Source organism: Pollicipes pollicipes, unplaced genomic scaffold (assembly GCF_011947565.3).
Source record: "Pollicipes pollicipes isolate AB1234 unplaced genomic scaffold, Ppol_2.1 Scaffold_4881;HRSCAF=5763_pilon_pilon_pilon, whole genome shotgun sequence".
Classification (NCBI taxonomy): domain Eukaryota; kingdom Metazoa; phylum Arthropoda; class Thecostraca; order Pollicipedomorpha; family Pollicipedidae; genus Pollicipes; species Pollicipes pollicipes.
In genome coordinates, this window is record NW_023596576.1 from 32,545,027 (window position 1) to 32,562,057 (window position 17,031).

The following is a 17,031-nucleotide window of genomic DNA, read 5'->3' on the forward strand; positions in this document are numbered from 1 at the left end:
TGCGCCCGAACAGTGTGGGGAGGCGCTCCCGCGTACAGATTAGTCAGGGTGGATTTCCATGTCAAACACTTTCCGGTCCAGTTGCGTTGGGTTCCGGAGTGTGTCGCCAGATTTACATTAGGATGTTGAGAAGAATTGACGCGCGCTTCTCATGGATTGCACGTGCCAACTGCCGTGACCATTGGCCGGGGCATTCAGGATCCCCTCATAAGCAGAAAGGCTTCCGCAGTTCCGAACACGTGACTTTGCCTCGCGTCCGGTCAGGGGATCGAGAAAATCGTTCTCGTTTGATCCCGGAGTGCTCAAACGCATGCGGCAGCCGACGCGTGCCGTGTCCCCGGTGTATACGCGTGCACGGCTCAGCGTGCCGTGCCGTGCCGTGCCGCCCCGGAGCGGCCCCGCCGCGGCCCCCACTGGCGGCAGGCGGCGTGATAGTGCGGCCTCCCGGGGTCGCCTAGTCCGCTAGTGCGGCCAGCGACCGCCGCGCGGCGCTGGCGTCGCCACACCTTGGTCACGGGCCGCGCGGCGAGGGCGGCCAGTTGCGCGCAGTGTGTGGGGGCGTTGCGGCGGGCGGGACCCGGCGCCGTGTCCAGTGCTCGCCATGGGCGCGCCGCCGTACGCCAAGGGCGCCCTGACCCAGCAGGGGCGCTACGAGAAGCTGCCACGCGCTGGCGGCCGGCCGCAGCGCAAGCAGCTGGCACACGCCAGCCTGGCGCGCGCCACGCGCCGCGTCAGGAGCAGCAGGGCCAAGGCAGACGTCAACAGTGGCGGTGGGTGGTGTGTACGTGTGTGGTGTTCTGTGAGCCGTCCCCGATCGATCGTTACCTTAACCGCCTCGGGTGGCAACGTCCGACATTCCTTAGGCTCGGCGTTTTTATTTCGCGGCGGGAGCCGGATGAAGTTGCATAGGAGCGTGCGCAAAGCTGTTCCGTCACAGCGTTATGGAAGAGTTTTGTGTAGACGACAAGCGCTTTGAATGCGCTTGCGACTTGGTGACTCCCGAGTCATTTTGGAACCTTCAACTTTTGACCAGCGCAGTCTAGCACAATTATGATGCCGTCTTGTTCAGGTGTGCACTTGGGCGCCGACGCGATACTCCACCTTTGACTAGAATTAGGTGTTTTGCCTACTTGGATAAAGACGGGCGACTCTGTAACCGCGTCGCGCAGCCAGCGGACCCACCCCCCTGATGGTGTGAGGCGCAGGGCTGACAGCGGCGGCAGGCCGGCCCTGCGTGCCCGCTGGTGATGCAGCGGCGGCAGTGGCGGCGGCGGCGGCCAGCCAGACGGCTCTGTCGCCGGCCCCGCTGCTCGCCGCCCAGGTCAGCGCGCCGCGTCCTGGGCGGCCACCGCTCGCTCGACACGGCGCGCCGGCCGGCCGGTCGCTGGCCCAGGGACGCCGGGTCGCTGGCGCCGTGCCGCCGGCCGGCCGGAGGGCTCCGGCACGATGGGCGAGCGCAGCGCTCGGCCGGCAGTACCGGGGCGGCGCGGTGCAGCTGCGGTTCCTCCCCGGTCGATCGGCGGCCATCTGTGATGGCCTGATGTCTAGCTGCCGGCACAGGCCGACCCCTCCGAATAGACACCTGCGCTGCTGGGCCGGAGGAATGATTCGCTGCAGAGCACGATCGTATCTCCAACCCCTGCACGCGAGCGTTTGACTGTGCGGCACGCTGGCGGCGCTGCACCCGAGGTGCTTTGATCCAGGACTCGACTGCCCGCTCTCTTGAGGTGCGCCTCGCCCCGGAAGTCCTTGATCTACGCCTGGCGCTGCTGGCCGGCCGGGGCCGCGGCCTGCTCCGGAAGCCCTTGTGTTCGCGCCGCTGCGTCAGTGTGCCGCTCCGAAATAGACACGCCGCCGTGCAGGTCGCCGCGCCGCCCGGGCCGTGTGTCAGCGCTCCGTTTTGGAGTGGTGCGGCGGTGCGTGGGCTCAGCGGCGGTATTTCGGGCTGACGTGCTGGCGCCGGGCCACGCCGCCCGGCGACGCTGCCGGTCGTGACAGCGAGCCGCGCCAGCCGGTTGGCACCGCCCCCGGCCCACAGCGCCGGCCGCCTGCCGACCGCCACCCAGCTCCGCCCCGGAGCGCTGATCCGGAGCGGTCAGCGGCCAGGGGCCCAGCGACAGGGGTAGGGGGCGCTGAAATGTGCAGAACCATTCACAGCCCCCCCCCCCCTCATTCAAGGGCAGGCGCGACGAGGGCAGCACGCATGCGATGAATGGAGCGGAAACAGCACCAACTATATTGTCGGAATCGATTTCACTCGGGGAAGCCGGGGGAGCGAAGTGCGGGAGAGCGGGCACGCCAGGACGCTGCCGTTGCTGTCGGGCGGCAGGGCCCCGGGAGCTGTGACACTTGTCGGGCCCATTGGTGCGGTCCCAGGCCGCTCAAGGCCGGCTGGGTCACTCCACCTGTCGGGCCGGGTATTAACACGGAAACCGGCTCGCCTGGCCGACACTGAGCTCCCTGTTTACTCCATCGGCACGGCTGGCCGTGGCGTTGCGGTGCTGCGCCGCCCGGCGCGCGGCGTCCGGACCGGGGGCAGCGCGGCGACGGCGACGGCGGCGGCCGGCGGGGCACCTGCGCCCCAGCCGGCCTCTGCGGCGCCGCACACGGCCCCGGTCCGTCAGCAGCCCGCGCCGCCTGTGCCGCTCATCAGTATTATGATTGCTGAGTGAAGAGCTACGTCAATACCTTGCTTTAGGAGACCTGCGCCTTCCAGCTTGTTGCCACTGGACTGGTGCCTGGGCGTTGGTTGTTGAGTGTATGCCTGTCCCGGGATGGCTATTAACAAACACTGTGCCCCGTACTTCGTGTACCCTGCGGATTATGACAATGACGCCTGTTGATGTAACGTAAGAAGCCGTTCAGAACTCGTGGCTATTTTCCCGAAACAGAACCGCTGCGCATTGCGCTGCATCTCACCGTACTGGCCTAGGTCACAAGTGCAATGCAGCCTGTGTTCTGGTGTTGTGAGATGGTGCTGTTCGGTCACAATCCCCTCCGGTCTCGCTCACCCCAGGGGGGACTGAGTGCGGCGCCACCGCTGTAACTGACGCTGTCTTTCGCTCTCGTTGTTGCAGTCCAGGAGATGGTGCAGTCCAGCCGGGATTGCTCGAGCCGGACCGCCGACGAGATCAGATTCCCGTCCCTCTGTGTCTTCGTGCATGGCCTGAAAAAGTAGGTGACAGCCTTGGGGGGAGGGGGGGGGGGGGGCTGGCTCGGAGCCACGGAGTTGCAGAGCGTCAAATCGGCTAGACTGACACACCCGATCGGCACCAGTGTTTGTTCTGGGGGCTCCTAAAAGCTCGCCGTTTGTTCCGTTGATCATCTGTCTCCTTGTCTCAACGTTTTAATTGAGGGTAATCATAGATGTGGGCAGTGTGAGGGCGGCGCCAGTGCCAGTGCGGGGCCGAACACACCCAGGGGACTGCGGGGTTGGGCGCCTGAAAATCTGACCCGTGTTCCGGTGACCGCAGTCGTCCCGCCGACGGACCTCCGTCCTCATCCCTAACACGGTGGGCAAGTCGCCGGCTGCCCGGCGGACGTGGGCGCGGACGGCCTGTCCCTTGCGGCGGCGGCGGCGGCGGCGGCTGTCGCGCGTGTCCGTCCGCCCGCAGCCCGACACCAGTGCACGGTCACGGGCCGAGCGGGCCGGACACGGGCCGGACACCAGTGCACGGTCACGGCCCGAGCGGGCCGGACACGGGCCGGACACGGGCCGGACACCAGTGCACGGTCACTGGCCGAGCTGCTCCAACTGTCCAGCTTACCCAGACCTGGCCTGGGACGGTCGGGGAAACTCAAGCAGCTCCGGACTAAAGCCGGACATGCGTGAACGTGTCAATGACATTCCAAGGATGCCTGGTATCACTCATGTTGCACCGGGAGCACCTGGTGTCGCTGATGGCCTACCAGGGGCGCATGGTGTCGCGGGTAGCACACCGGAAGTACCTGGTGTCGCCAGTGGCGCACCGGGAGCACCTGGTGTCTCCCGTGGCTCAACGGGGCACCTTGTGTCGTCAGTGGCATACCAGGGGCGCATGATGTCGCCGGTGGCATACCGGGAGCACCTGGTGTCGCTGGAAGCACACCAGTGTTCCTGTTGTCGCCAGTGGTGCACTGAAATCTATCGCATATCCCAGATGTCCGCCAGGAAGGCTTGGTCTCGCCGATTGCTCGCCGGAAAGACCTGGTTTGCCATTTCCGCTGGTGTAACCGCTGCGGCCACTATCCGGCGTTGGAGGCCTCCCGCGGTGTCCACCCAGTGTGGGCGTTAGGACACGGTGCCGGTACCGAGCATCCTATCCCACCATCCTGCCATCGACCTCGAACTGCGGAGACGTTCGCCATCCAGACTCTATCAGCTCAGACATGCTGGGCGTGAGAGATGCCCAACGGGTGGCGCTGTAGCCCATTTTGAAGGGGGCACCGACGCATCCCCTGGCAAGAGCCAGGATGGCGCCTGCCCGCTGAAGTAGCGCGCTGGCCCGCGGCGCGGAGGCGAAAGAACAGGCTGGCGGGACTTTAATCGTGCCCGGCGGCCGAGAGCGTTGTTGACCGGCCCCGAGCACAGTCCTGTGATCAGCAGCAGGTGACTCACGACCAGCTGGGCCGCCGCCTGACGATAGCCCCCCTCCCCCCGCCGCCGCCGCCGCCGCCGCCTGATTAGAGCCGACGATACCGACCGCTGGGCCATCGCCAGCTCCCCCAGCCACCACTCTGGCTATTGGTGTTTGGCTCTAGCCCGTCGTCTTAGATCAGCTTGAAATGCAAGCTTGACTGAAAAACAAGCCTACCCTAACGTATATGTGTTTAGATTGGAGCGTGTTGTATCCGGCTGTGGCGCAGCAGCTGCGCTCACGTCAGGACGGAACGGACCAGGACCTGCAAAGGCTAGGACTGGCCCACAGATTCGGCTGACCATGACTGCCGTTGCTCACCGCCCTCGGGAAATATCAACACCGCTCGAGGAACTCCATTTTCTCGGACTTCCGGGCTGGCAGTGGCGGCCAGACGGATCTCGTCTGGCTGGCGTCTTGCGCCGTCGGCCGAGCCCAGCGGCCGCGGCCCGACCGCTCGCAGCTGACGGCCCTGCTGTGCTGCTGTCCTGCTGTGCTGACGGCTCAGCTAACGGCCCTGCTGTGCGCCGTTTCAGGAAGGTACCGCAGCCGGCCGTCATATCCTGCCAGCAGGAGCGGCTGCCAGCGCGTCTCCCGCGCAGGCCGCCGCCCCTCTGCGGCAAGTACGAGGTGTTCCTGGGCGGCTCTTGCAACCCGACCACGTGGCGGCACGACGAGGCCATCCCGCGGCTCAAGGAGCTGGGCATCACCTACTACAACCCGGTACGTGCTGCGGAGCAGGGCTGCTGGCCTCGCCGGCGCCAATGCCGACCGGAGGCGGTCGGCCGACCAGCCCGCGCGTCGTCCTGACGCTCCGGCCGGGCGTCGCGGCGCGCCGCGGTCGCCACCAGACCTCGCGCGAGTCCCCATGCCGCCGCCGCCGCCAAGGACACAGCGCACGCCGCCGCGTCCGCCGCATCGGAAGCGGCGCGCCGGCGGCTGAGTTATGGACGCGTCTCAGGCGGCAGCAGGGGCGCAGGAGACGGCGGACCGAGGTCGGCCGGCCCTGTCGAGTGGTCGGCGGCGGCTGGGATGGCCGGCTGTTGTCAGGTTTTGGGTCTGGAAGCGGGGAGGTCGCTTGGTGCCGCCGCGCCGCCGCTGCGCCGCCGCTGGTGGCAGCCGGCCAGCGTCGACTGACAGCCCGGCTCGACCCGCGAATAGCACCGCCGCTGTTTACAAGGCCGCCCGGCGACAGCGGGCCACCCCGGCGGGCCGGCGAGGCCGCGCCTACTGCGCCGAGTTAGCCGCGCGCCGTGAGCGCCGCCTGAGGAGAGCGGAAGCGGCCCGGATAGCGGCCCGACAGGGCGCCGCCCGCCGGCGCGCCCTGTCGGGCCCTGCCGCATTCGGTCAGACGTGACCTCGGTGCCGGGCCCGGCCGCCTATGGGGCTACAGCGGTCTGCCTCGGCGGCCCAGCGCGGGGCTGCAGCGGTCTGTCTCGGCCGCCCAGTGCGGGGCTACAGCGGTCTGTCGCGACCGATCGCTCTCATCCGGCGCATTGTTCCGAGTCGTAGTAAACAGCGGCACGTGCGCCATCTGGCTGGCCTGATGCCCCATCCTGTCCCTCCCGACCCTTGCAGCCGCCCGGCGAGCTTCGGTTTCAGACTCTCCCAGTGCATTGTTTGTGACATCTTGATGATCCGACGGTGTTGCGCTGTGACGTCTTGGTCGCAATTGCGTGACCTTTCCTCGTTGTTAACCCCTGCGGCTGGGGTAGCGTTTCACCCCGCCCGCCAGCTGAGGATCGCCAAGCGCGTCGCGCCGCCGTCGAGGCAAACCGAACGTGTCACCGCCAATCATCGCTATCTGCCAGGAATAAACAATAAACATAGGGCTGTGGTGGGGCGCCGCGGCCGGCCGTGCGTCACCGAAAGCTGACCGAGCGCTGTCGCGTGCCCTCAGCAAGTGGCGTCCTGGCATCCGGGCCTGATCGCGCTGGAGGAGGAGGCCAAACAGGGTGCCACCGTCCTGTTCTTCGTCATCGACAACCAGACGCGCGCCGTCTCCTCCATGCTGGAGGCTTCGTACCTGGCGGCCAGCGGCCGCAAGCTGGTGCTGGTGGTCAGCCGACTGTCCGGACCCGGCCAGACCATCTGCGGCGAGGCCATCACCAACACGTGAGCGCCCCCCCCCCCCCCCTCCCTATGGTATCGCTTGTCGCCCACTCTGAGTACAGCAGGAGGCGGGTTGTTTGGCTGCTCGGCGGGCTGCCGTCGCGACCTTGAGGCGCGCGTGTGCGTTCAGGGCGTGCCAGCGGTCTGACGGCGCGCCGCGGCGAAACAACAGCCGGGCCGGGGCTCGGGCGGCTCGGCACCGGCCGGCGCCCCGCCCAGGTCACAGGGCCGGCGCGGCGACGGGCGTTCAGGGCGTGCCAGCGGTCTGACGGCGCGCCGCGGCGAAACAACAGCCGGGCCGGGACTCGAGCGGCTCGGCACCGGCCGGCGCCCCGCCCAGGTCACAGGGCCGGCGCGGCGACGGGCGCTGGCGGGGAGACAGCCAGGATTCCTATAGGGATGAGGGAGGGAGTCGAATTCATTGAGAACTCGTCGCGACATTTATAACTGTCTGTGAGGGGCCTAATGGAGCGCTAAAATGAAGAACACGCGGACCGAAGGGGAAGTGGCCCCGGCCTGGCGGCGCCTGTGGCTGCTGACGTCATGTCAAGACCGGGGCTGCTGGGCTGGGCCGGGCTATCCTTCGCTGGGCCGGTCGTATCTGGCGGCCGTGCTCGCTGCGCACTGCGCCGCAGCCTTCAGCGGATCGGCGGCGCCGCGCTCAGCGGCCCGCCATAGCGGCGCTAGACCACGCGCCGCTCCACCCAGCCCACCTGCTATCGTGGTGTGCCGCTATCTGCACCAGCTGCTATCCAAACAGGGCTTTGCCGGCCCCTCGTTGAGGCTTATCTCACCTGGCTGTTGACCACCGCTATCGCGGTCTTTGTAGTGAGGTCTTTCTTAGTGCGTTTGTGACTTTAAAGGGACGACGGCTTTCGTGATAGTGCCTCCCACCCCCGAAGACGTGCATGATCCCTCTGAACGGGCTGTGACCACCTGTGTGACACTGAAACTCTTCGTGCAGGGAATACTGTGATCTGGATAGAACGCAAAACTATCTCCAAGACTTGGTGGAGCGCCAGGGGCTTCCTGTTTTCGAGACCATCTCGTCGGCGCTCGACTGCACGGACAAGGTATGACGTCAGCCGCCGATGTGACGTCATCCCGGCGTCATCAGCCATGGGGTGGGCCTGGCCACCCGGGCGGCCCCGGCGCTCTTGCAGTGTTTGTTTAGCTGGCGCCGGCTGGCTGGCGGCCTCTCACGCGTCCCCAGCCGAGGCGAGATACGGGGCGCTCGTGCCATGCCTCCCACGCCGATGAGACAATGCTGCCGCGTCGCGACGCTCGGCGGAGACGAGCCGCGGCGCTCCGGCCCTTCGCTGCGCCGCGGCCGCCTCGCCTGCGGACTGTTTGGTCAGCTGCCGAGGCGGCGCTGGACCGTGCCCCCCTCCCCCCCCCCCTATTCTGTGCGACAGCGCGATAAAAGGCGGCGTGACTCGCGCGAATCCGCTGCCTCTGTTTGTTCTGCGTGCCTGTATCGCCGGGGGCGAAGAACGAGCGGTGGGCCGGGCGGCGGCCGGCGAGACAGATGAGGTGTACTATGAGTGGGGGACTCGGCCCACAGCTGATACCAAGGCCGAGCTCTGACGGCGCGCGTCCTTGGGTCGCAGGTGTTGAGAAAAGATATCCGAGTACAAGATTTACAGCTGGACGATAATGCCGTGCCAGTTCGAAACGCACACATCACGCTGGCCGACAAACTGCAGTAAGTCTCCGAAAACTCGGCCTGCCGAACCGACCGATGTGCTGGCGCGGCCGTGAGTTAATCCTTGTGTATCCCAACACGTAATCCCTTCCGTTAAAAGACGGTGATGCAATGTTTTTGTTCCGCATCGGCCTTCGTTTTACAACTTCTTCAAACGCTCGGTGCACTGAGCCCATCACGAGCTTGTGGTCATTGATTGCGGTAGCCAGCTCTCTCGTAGTGTGGACCGGCGGAGAGCGCGCGGGCCGTCGCGTACCTGCCGTCACGACGCCGCCGGTCCGGCCGTCACAGTGGCGCCCTCTGCACCGACAGGAGGCTGCGGGAGGTGTTCGCCAACCAGGACTCAGACGGCCGCGGCTGCCTGAGTGCGGGCGAGACGTGCGCTGCCCTGCGGGTGGCCACCGGCCGCGTCGTCTGCCCCAGCGACGTCAGACTCCTGCTGGCTCAGATCCGAGGTGAGCGCCAGTCCGCCACCTCTCACCCCGTCTGCGTGAGCGGTGTGACGAGAGATCGTGCCGTGCGTGGTGGGTGTCAACAGAGGCCGCACTTTGAGCGTGCGCGGCGCCGGGCGGTCCCGTGCCGTGACGCCACCCCTCGCCGTCGCCAGATGTGACGGAGCGGACCAATGGCGTCGTATCCAACGACCGGATCGCGTTCGAGGACTTCTGCCTGCTGGTCACCGAGCTGCAGAGCGGCGGATGGCGCGCGGCGCGCGGCCGGTCCGGGCCCTCCGTCCTCTCGCGCACCGCCGAGATGCTGCTGACCCCGTTCACCCGGGTGGCCGAGTGGGTGCTGCCGCAGCGGCTGGCTCGGCAACTCAGCAACAACGGCAACAGCGCGCCGGCGGCCGACGTGCGCGACGTGTACCTCGGCGGCACGAGCACCGACACCGCCTGGCGGGAGAGCATCGCCATTCCCCTACTCAAGTGAGTGCTCGGGCGTGGGCGGGCGGCGCTTGAGGCGCCACGCACAGTGAGAGCGACTGAGAAGGGTCCTCAGCGGCTGTTGTCGCTCGTCCGGCGTTGTGGCCCGCTGCACGGCTTTGCCTTCGGCGCGAGGACTGCGCCAGGCCGCGGCGGCCCACCGCGGCCAGCCTAGGTGTTTCTGCCTGTCGCCGGTCGTGTCGCCGGCCAGCCGCCGGTCAGACCCGTGACGCCCGTCTCGTCGCCGCCGGCAGGAAGGCGGGCCTCTCGTTCGAGCCGCCGACGCCGCCGTCTCGCTCGGAGCGCCTGACGCCGACGGCGGCCGCCCGGCTGGAGCGCTGCCGGCAGCTGCTGTTCGTCATCACCGACACGTCACGAGCTTCGGTGCATATGACGGTGGCGGCGCACTACATCGGCCTGGGTGCGCGCGTCGTCCTCTGCGTGCAGATGCTGCCGGACAACTGCGTCATCCGCGGCGAGAAGGTAGGCCCCGCCCCGCCGGTGCCGCGCGCCGTCGCCCCGTACGGCGCCGAGACACTCGGTCTCGAATGGCACTTCACGAGGCTGCTCTCCACGTGTATAGATCGGTGCTTCGTCTTGGCATATAGGGGTCATGCACTGGCTGTATGCATCCACGGGGGTGTGTACGTGCAACGTACATGTGCTGACCGTGGTCACAATCTGCTCGCCTCGTTTTTCCCTCTCCACGCGTGACTTCGTGGGACGTCGGATGTGCGTGGTCTATGCTGGTGTGTCTGGGCGTACCGCCGCCTGACACCATGCTCGATGTCGCCCGCAGCTGACGCCGACGGCCATCAAGGACTACAACCGGGGCCGCTCGTACCTGTCGGACCTGGCCACGCGCAGAGGCGTGCCCGTGTTCGAGGCGGTGGCCGAGGCCGTGCAGTGCGTTGTGCAGCGGAGCAGGCCAGCGCGGTAGGCGCGCCACCACAGTACAAACCGGTCGGGCCGGGCAGCTAGGCGGCGGGCCGCCCGCCTCCCTCCTCCTACCTCGCGGTGCGCGCACCCGAGAGCGGCCGCAGCCTCCCACCTGGCGCGCGCGCCCCGCCCGCGCGCCGCCGCGCCTCGGCCCCGGCGGCGCCGGGTTGCGCCGCGCGCGCCTCCGTAGCTGATGAGACGGTGCTAACTGGCGGGCCTCGCGGCGCCCGCCTTTTAACTCTTTCGGGTTGGCGGACTCCTGGGCGGTAATTTATTGTCCGGTGTCGTCCGTGCCATGCTCGGACCAAACCGCCACCGGCGTCTCGGTTTTATTTATACAAAGTGCACCCGTTTGCGTTTTAGGCTGCTCGGGGGCCGGCGCAGCGGACGCGGCGGGCCCGTTGGTCGTGTTTGCGTCTTAAGGCGCCGACCGCCGCTGCAGTGCAGTTACAAAGCGGACGGGCGTCGTAGTGTATCACTCAACCGTAGCGCGTTAGTTAGCAGCGGCCTTCATGACAAATTCGCATCATTCCGTCCACAACACCTTTGTCAGGCAGGACCAATTCATTCATCTCTAGTTTTACCATCAGTTGTTACATTGGCCTCTGTTGCGCGTGCGCACTGTCCTTTTTGTGTTGTGTTGGGGCGCTCGGCGGGCTGGGTAGCCCGGCGCTTGTGTTTCATCGCAGTATGTGCACTGAGCAATGGAACGCTGTTTTAACAAAGTAATGTTATCCATTTTAAGTGAGCTATTTGTAGATGTTAGTAACAGAATAAACCAATCGCTGATTTCATGGCCGTCTGTGTTTCCGGGTCGGCCGGAGCGAGCGGAAGGTGACCTTCGGTTGGCGCCAGAGTACCGCGCCCGCCAAGCAACGGGCCGGACCGGACCGGGCCGTAGTCCCCGCTCTGGCCGGTTCAGCGCCCACCCGTCTCCGTGCCCAACTCCTGCTCCATCTGGGGGCTGGCGGGTGGGACGCTGGCCACGCTCCGCCCGCGTGACTGGACGGGCGACGCGCGCCCCGAGGGCTCCCCTCTCACCCTCACTGAATGACGAGCCCCTCCGGCCGCTCGGCGCCGGCTTCCTACCCCACCACACCTGCTCGGAGGCCCAGAGTAGGACACCCGTCTGGCTCCACCCTGCCAACTGCGCGTACGCCGTCCAGAGGCCGGCCGGGCGGGCGGCGTCGGGCGGCCGTGAACTCCCCGGCCGTTGGCAGCGCGCCGGCCGGCCCGCTGTTTGGCTTGGCCAGCCCGGGCCGTCGGCCGCCGCCGGACGCGGCCGTGTCGGGCCTTGCACCGTGTCCGAATCGATATCGACCGAGCGCGACAGACTGCGCAGCTGCGGGGCCGAGAGTGAGGAGCGTCGCGTCGGCCGGGCGCCGGCGCAGCTGGTGGCGCCGCCTGTGGCGGTCGGCCGGCGGTCCCGCGCTCCACGGCGGGCCTGCGCCTGGCCGCGCCTGACTGACACCAGAGATGCGGCTCGGCAGCGAGGCGGAGCGGAATCTGCCAATTTTGCGGATGCGGTTCATTCTTGGAAGCGTTCCAAGAGACGAGCCTGACGACACCATTCAGTGGTCCCACCGGGTCCGTTCATTCCAGAGATATATTTTTCGACTGGACGAGCACCGCTTTACATGGGCTTCCTCTTGAACCTGTCCAGCACCGCCCGCTGGACCGCAGCAGACTTTGCCGGCTTCTTCTCCGCGTTCACCAGCTTTTGAGACGCTTTCTTCGCTTCCTTGAGGTATTTCTGCAAACACACCGGACGTCATGTGGAAGTGCTGCTACCGATGGGGCTGCAGGTGATAAAGCATTTGTCACCAGATCCAGACAACTCAGGGAATTGGTACAAGACCGAGAAATTGACCAGCGCATAGAACAACGCGTGTAAATGTATGCATGGGATGTCCACCAATAGCTGGTGTTGAACACCCGCCAGCTCTTTTCCAGGGCACAGTGGTGGAACTGAAGAGAACAGGAGCAGATGCCCTTCAAGTGAAGTGAAATATCTGCGACATTGCTCGAACAATGTATGTAACATTTCGGAGTTTCTGGGGATGGCGTATGATACACAAGGACAGCGCAGTAGTTCCCAATCCTAGCACGCGTACCCTCTGCTCCAGACCGATGACGCCCTTCTTGCGGGCGGCCATCTTGCCGGCCTTGCTGCGCCCCTTGGTCTTGTTTCGCGGCTGGAAGTCGATCTTGGGCGCCTTCACGTACTGCGCGACACAGTCAGCGGTGTCAGACATCAGGGCGAGGGCGAGGGCGAGGGCGAGGGCGAGGGCGAGGGCGAGAGCGAGCGCGCGCGCGCGCCCGGCCCGCGGCAGATGGCCCCCTGTTTACGCCCAGCAGGCCGACGCGCATACGTCAGCTGGTGTCGGCGGCGGCGCGCTCCGTCGCCGGCCCCGGCCGTCACGGCGCAGACGTCACGCCGCGGCGCGGCCAGGCCAGGCCAGGCCAGGCCAGGCCAGGCCAGCCGCCGGCTGGGATCACCAAGACTGACGACACTTGGACCATCCCGACAGCGCAGGACGCTCGCAGCGCCTGGGCGAGGCTGACACAAGACACAGACCGCAGCCAGAACGTGCCACAATGAATACGGATTCTCACCCTCATGATGGCATAGTGCAATCCCACTAATACGCCATGCGCCAGGAACGGCAAGACAGCCGCGTAGTGAGATTGGACTCTTCACAAGGCAGCGTAGGGCGGGGTGTTCGATCGTTACCCAACTGCAGCAGGCCCAAATACATTCAGCCAAACGCCTCGCGCCAACATGAGAGAATGGAACGGTGAAGGGGCCGGGGAACGGAGCGGAGTTACCCACCAGCAGCTTCTGTTTGGCGGCCACCTTCTCCTGGAGAGTGGCCGTGTCCACCTGGCCCAGCTCTGCCGGCTCCAGCGTGATCAACTCCGGCTGGACCTGGCGGACCACGACCCCGCCGGTCAGCCTCCAGCCGGGCTTACCACGCCACAAAGCGGCACGCGTCACGTCACGCGCTGGTCACATTGTCACGCAGCGTCCGCCCGCGGGTCGCCACGCACCCATCGGAGCGCGACACGCGACCGCGACCGCGCGCGACCGCGCGACCGCGAGAGCAGCACGCCACCCCTCAACAGCTGAGAGCGTGAGATGACTTGACATACAGGATCGGAGATACTACCTGTCCAGATCACCGCCCAGGTCCTCAACAGCTCAGAGCGTGAGATGACTTGACATACAGGGTCGGAAATATTGCCTGTCCAGCTCACTGTCCCGGTCCCTGTCACAGCATGCACGGCGTGCGGGCTTCACCATCACCAACGCAGATCACGTCAATTGGGAACTTCCTATCGAAATCCATCGCGCTCAGTCCACTTAGCGTCCGGTTCCCGGGCGGTTAATAGGTACAGGCCTGGCGACGCCCGCCCCGCTTCTCAACGGTGCGTCCAGGAGGAATCTGACCGCTACAGAGCGGGATGTGCCCTGCCCTGCTCCCATGCCCGGAGCAGCTGGTGCAGCTTCACAGGGACGCCGTGCCCCTCCCCGGTCCCCGGAGCAGCTGACAAGCGCTACAGACTGGGGGACGCCCTGGCCCGGCGGACAGGCGGCCGGCCGTCTGGTCCGTCTCCGCGCCCCCAGGGCGGCACGGGGTCCGTCCCACCGCGGGCCCCGCCAGGCGTCCGTTGGCGGACCTGCACGTGTCTGGGCCTCCCCTGGGAGCGCGAGCTGGCGTGGGTCCAGCGCCCTCTCACTCCCCAAGGAGCGAGAGCTGGCGTGACCCCACCGCACACTCGCCTCCCCGGGGACCGGCCCACAGCGGCGCCCTCCTACCTTCTCCAGCAGCTGCTTGACCTCGGCCTCGCGACGCTGCTTCTTCGTTTGGTACGGATTGCTCTCGTACGCATCGAAGTTGGCCTGGCCGGCGCCTGGGGGCAGACGGAGGGGTCACGTGAGCTGACGGCCGGACGCCGCCGCCGCTCGCTGGCCTCCAGTGGCTCGGGCGCCAGATAAACATCCGATAGGGCCGCCCCACCGCGCATCGCTTTGGACGTATCCATTTCCGCGTGCGATTAGCGGCATATACAAGCCGGGGAGGCCGAGGCCATTCCGGGCCCGCCGGCGCCCGATAGCGCTGCCAAACCTCGCCCGGCTGCCAGCCGGCCAGCTGGCGGCCACGCGGTGACGTGAGCTGCTTACAGTTCAATCGGGCGGCCCGTCTGCCCCAGCTCAGCGCCGCCGTTACGGGCCGCATGCCACGTCGGCCGATGGCATATTTTCGCCAGGCCACTCCCAGGCGCATGCCAACGATGATATAACGATAGAGATTCGGAGCCTTGCATACTATGTAAGCAGCGGTAAATATTAGGGTGACAGCATTCATTAATAATAGACGCACATAGCGCTCGATACGACGCCCACACAGACCCAACAGAAATAGTCGGCAGCGTTCAGCCAGTCGTGACTTATATCAATCTGTCGGCGCGGTTGAGCCGAAACAGAGCGGCCCGCTCGACCGTAAGACGTGACTGGAACTGCGCCGCAAACTACCGCCGCCATCACGCCGGGCGTTCTGGGTAGTATCGCGACACATCTGACCATATTTGGCAACGAGATGCATGAGATGGAAGCGAACTAAACCAATGTTCACCTTTACATGCGGGCATCAATGCAACAAGCTCGTTGTGCGTGAACAGAGCACTTTAATCACACAATTGTGCTGGCATTAAGACCGCTGCTACCACAGACGATAACGATTAAAAACATGTAATCTGGCCTAGCCGAATCCAACCTCTAACACAGTCTCACCACAGGTTTTACGAACAGCAGATCACGATCATCTTTTTCATCTCGCCCCTCTCAAACCACGTTTGCGCTCACGTGTTAACAGCAAATGTTTAATTTCGGAAGCTGACAAACACACCGGAATATTTCACTAGTGTTGGATAAATGTGAAACGCTCATACGCACATGAAGGAACAAGTGGCACTATGGAACCTCTGGGAACTTATTTACTGAGAGTTCGCATGGAAAGCTCGAGACGAGCAACGCGACATGATCTATCCGTGCGTGTCCTTTCCACGTGACACGCTCCGCGCGTGTCCTTTCAACGTGACGCACTCCGTGCGTGTCCTTTTGACGTGACACGCTCCGTGTGTGTCCTTTCGACGTGACACGCTCCGTGTGCGCCCTTTCAACGTGACACGCTCCGTGTGTGTCCTTTCAACGTGACACGCTCCGTGCGTGTCCTTTCGATGTGACACGCTCCGTGTGTGTCCTTTCAACGTGACACGCTCCGTATGCGACCTTTCAACGTGACGCGCTCCGTGCGTGTCCTTTCAACGTGACACGCTCCGTGTGGCCTTTCAACGTGACACGCTCCGTGTGTGTCCTTTTGACGTGACACGCTCCGTGTGTGTCCTTCCGACGTGACGCGCTCCGTGCGTGTCCTTTCGACGTGACACGCTCCTCTCCTCCGCTCTCGTCTCAACTGCATCATGCACATAAAGCTTGCTGGGACAGCGCTGAAGAGCACACCCCACAAAGAAGCCGTGTTCCACTGTCCCTCGCGCCTCACGTGTGCCGGCCACACGCCCCACGTTTTGCGCGCGTGCGCCGCTGGCACCGCCACCTACCGGGCACCAGTATGCTGGTGAAGCCGTCGCGGTGTCCGACGCCCAGCACGTCCTCGTACGGGCAGAACTGCAAGCCACTGACGCTGCCCGACATGCGGTGTCGCAGGTAGGGTCGGTCCGGCGGCGTGGACACGCAGTCCCGGTACACCTGGTCACCACCGCAGCCGTCACCACACCACCGGTCACCAGGTGAACAAGTGCCATCATACCATCGGTCACCAGGTGAACAGGCGCCATCATATCATTGGTCACCAAGTGAACAGGCGTCATCATACCAACGGTCACCACGTGAGCAAGTGTGATCATATCAGAGGTATCACCAGGTCACCAGGTGTCATCACAGCGGTTGCCACCAAAAGAACAGGCGTCACCACACCATCAGTCACCAGGTGAAAAAACGCGCAAAACACCATGATTACGATAAGTGATTCCCGGGTGGTCCATCGTTTTGGAATGTATGAACCATGCAACCAAGCTCAATATTTTTCAAACCATGTGCCCAGGAAGGCCCAGTCCATAGATTAATACTCACAGTCCAGATAATGTACCGCATTAGCCTCGCATTTGATTAGCTTACTACACAAGCTCGACACCCTCCACCCAAAGTGTTGAAGAGGAAGTGCGCATACACACACCAGACATCACGCGTCATTTGTTAAAAGTGTAACACACACCGACGAAGCACAAGATATTCAGTATCTGACCAAAACAGCTGGGAGAAGCCACGGCACAAGCCGTCTCCATCAGCCAATGAGAGGCGCCGCACCTCGACCGTGTTGCCGACGGCGGCGGCCAGCAGGTGCTTCTGGCTCCACTGCAGGTGGCCTGGCCCCGGCGCCCCAGCCCGGTACGGACTGCAGGCAAGCCGTAGGTTCGCAAGTCCCCCACGCTTGAACCGTCCGTTCCACGCGGGCCGTAGGCCATGTACCTGAGAACAACGGTGACGGGACGGGGTCAGACCACAAACTGGGCGGAGCAAGCACGCTGACGGTGGCTTGAAGACAATCGGTGGACGGACGGGTCAGACACAACCACTGGGCGCATGTACCTGAGATCACGGTGACGGGACGGGTCCAGACACACTGGGCGCACGTACCTCAGACACGGTGACGGA

At 65.0% G+C, this 17,031-nt stretch overlaps 2 protein-coding genes across 2 annotated transcripts in view; one reads left to right on the forward strand and one right to left on the reverse strand.

Annotated features, from left to right (window-relative positions):
• Positions 1–558: 558 nt before the first annotated feature.
• LOC119100772 (uncharacterized) lies at positions 559–10,407 on the forward strand. Its single transcript, XM_037223905.1, has 10 exons — positions 559–770; positions 3,078–3,174; positions 5,153–5,339; positions 6,517–6,731; positions 7,693–7,801; positions 8,339–8,433; positions 8,746–8,888; positions 9,041–9,359; positions 9,611–9,839; positions 10,156–10,407. Exons 1-10 carry the CDS (start codon positions 602–604, stop codon positions 10,294–10,296), a joined length of 1,704 nt encoding a protein of 567 aa, XP_037079800.1. The 5' UTR covers positions 559–601; the 3' UTR covers positions 10,297–10,407.
• A 1,478-nt stretch (positions 10,408–11,885) lies between these two features.
• The window catches only part of LOC119100266 (WD repeat-containing protein 46), a 6,287-nt gene continuing 1,141 nt past the window's right edge, over positions 11,886–17,031 (reverse strand). The window contains exons 2-7 of the mRNA XM_037223373.1: positions 16,684–16,742; positions 15,918–16,065; positions 14,116–14,210; positions 13,129–13,224; positions 12,410–12,520; positions 11,886–12,048 (exon numbers count right to left, since the gene is read on the reverse strand). Coding sequence (XP_037079268.1) covers positions 11,929–12,048; positions 12,410–12,520; positions 13,129–13,224; positions 14,116–14,210; positions 15,918–16,065; positions 16,684–16,742 — 629 coding nt within the window. The 3' untranslated portion in view covers positions 11,886–11,928. The remainder of the gene's footprint in view (positions 12,049–12,409; positions 12,521–13,128; positions 13,225–14,115; positions 14,211–15,917; positions 16,066–16,683; positions 16,743–17,031) is intronic.

What these genes read in the sequence shown, in the direction of transcription:
- LOC119100772 (XM_037223905.1), top strand. Translation starts at nt 602, where the DNA reads ATGGGCGCGCCGCCGTACGCCAAGGGCGCCCTGACCCAGCAGGGGCGC. An exon ending in TTCGTGCATGGCCTGAAAAA is followed by an intron (nt 3,175 to 5,152) that starts GTAGGTGACAGC and finishes GCGCCGTTTCAG; the next exon opens with GAAGGTACCGCAGCCGGCCG. An exon ending in ATCGCCATTCCCCTACTCAA is followed by an intron (nt 9,360 to 9,610) that starts GTGAGTGCTCGG and finishes CGCCGCCGGCAG; the next exon opens with GAAGGCGGGCCTCTCGTTCG.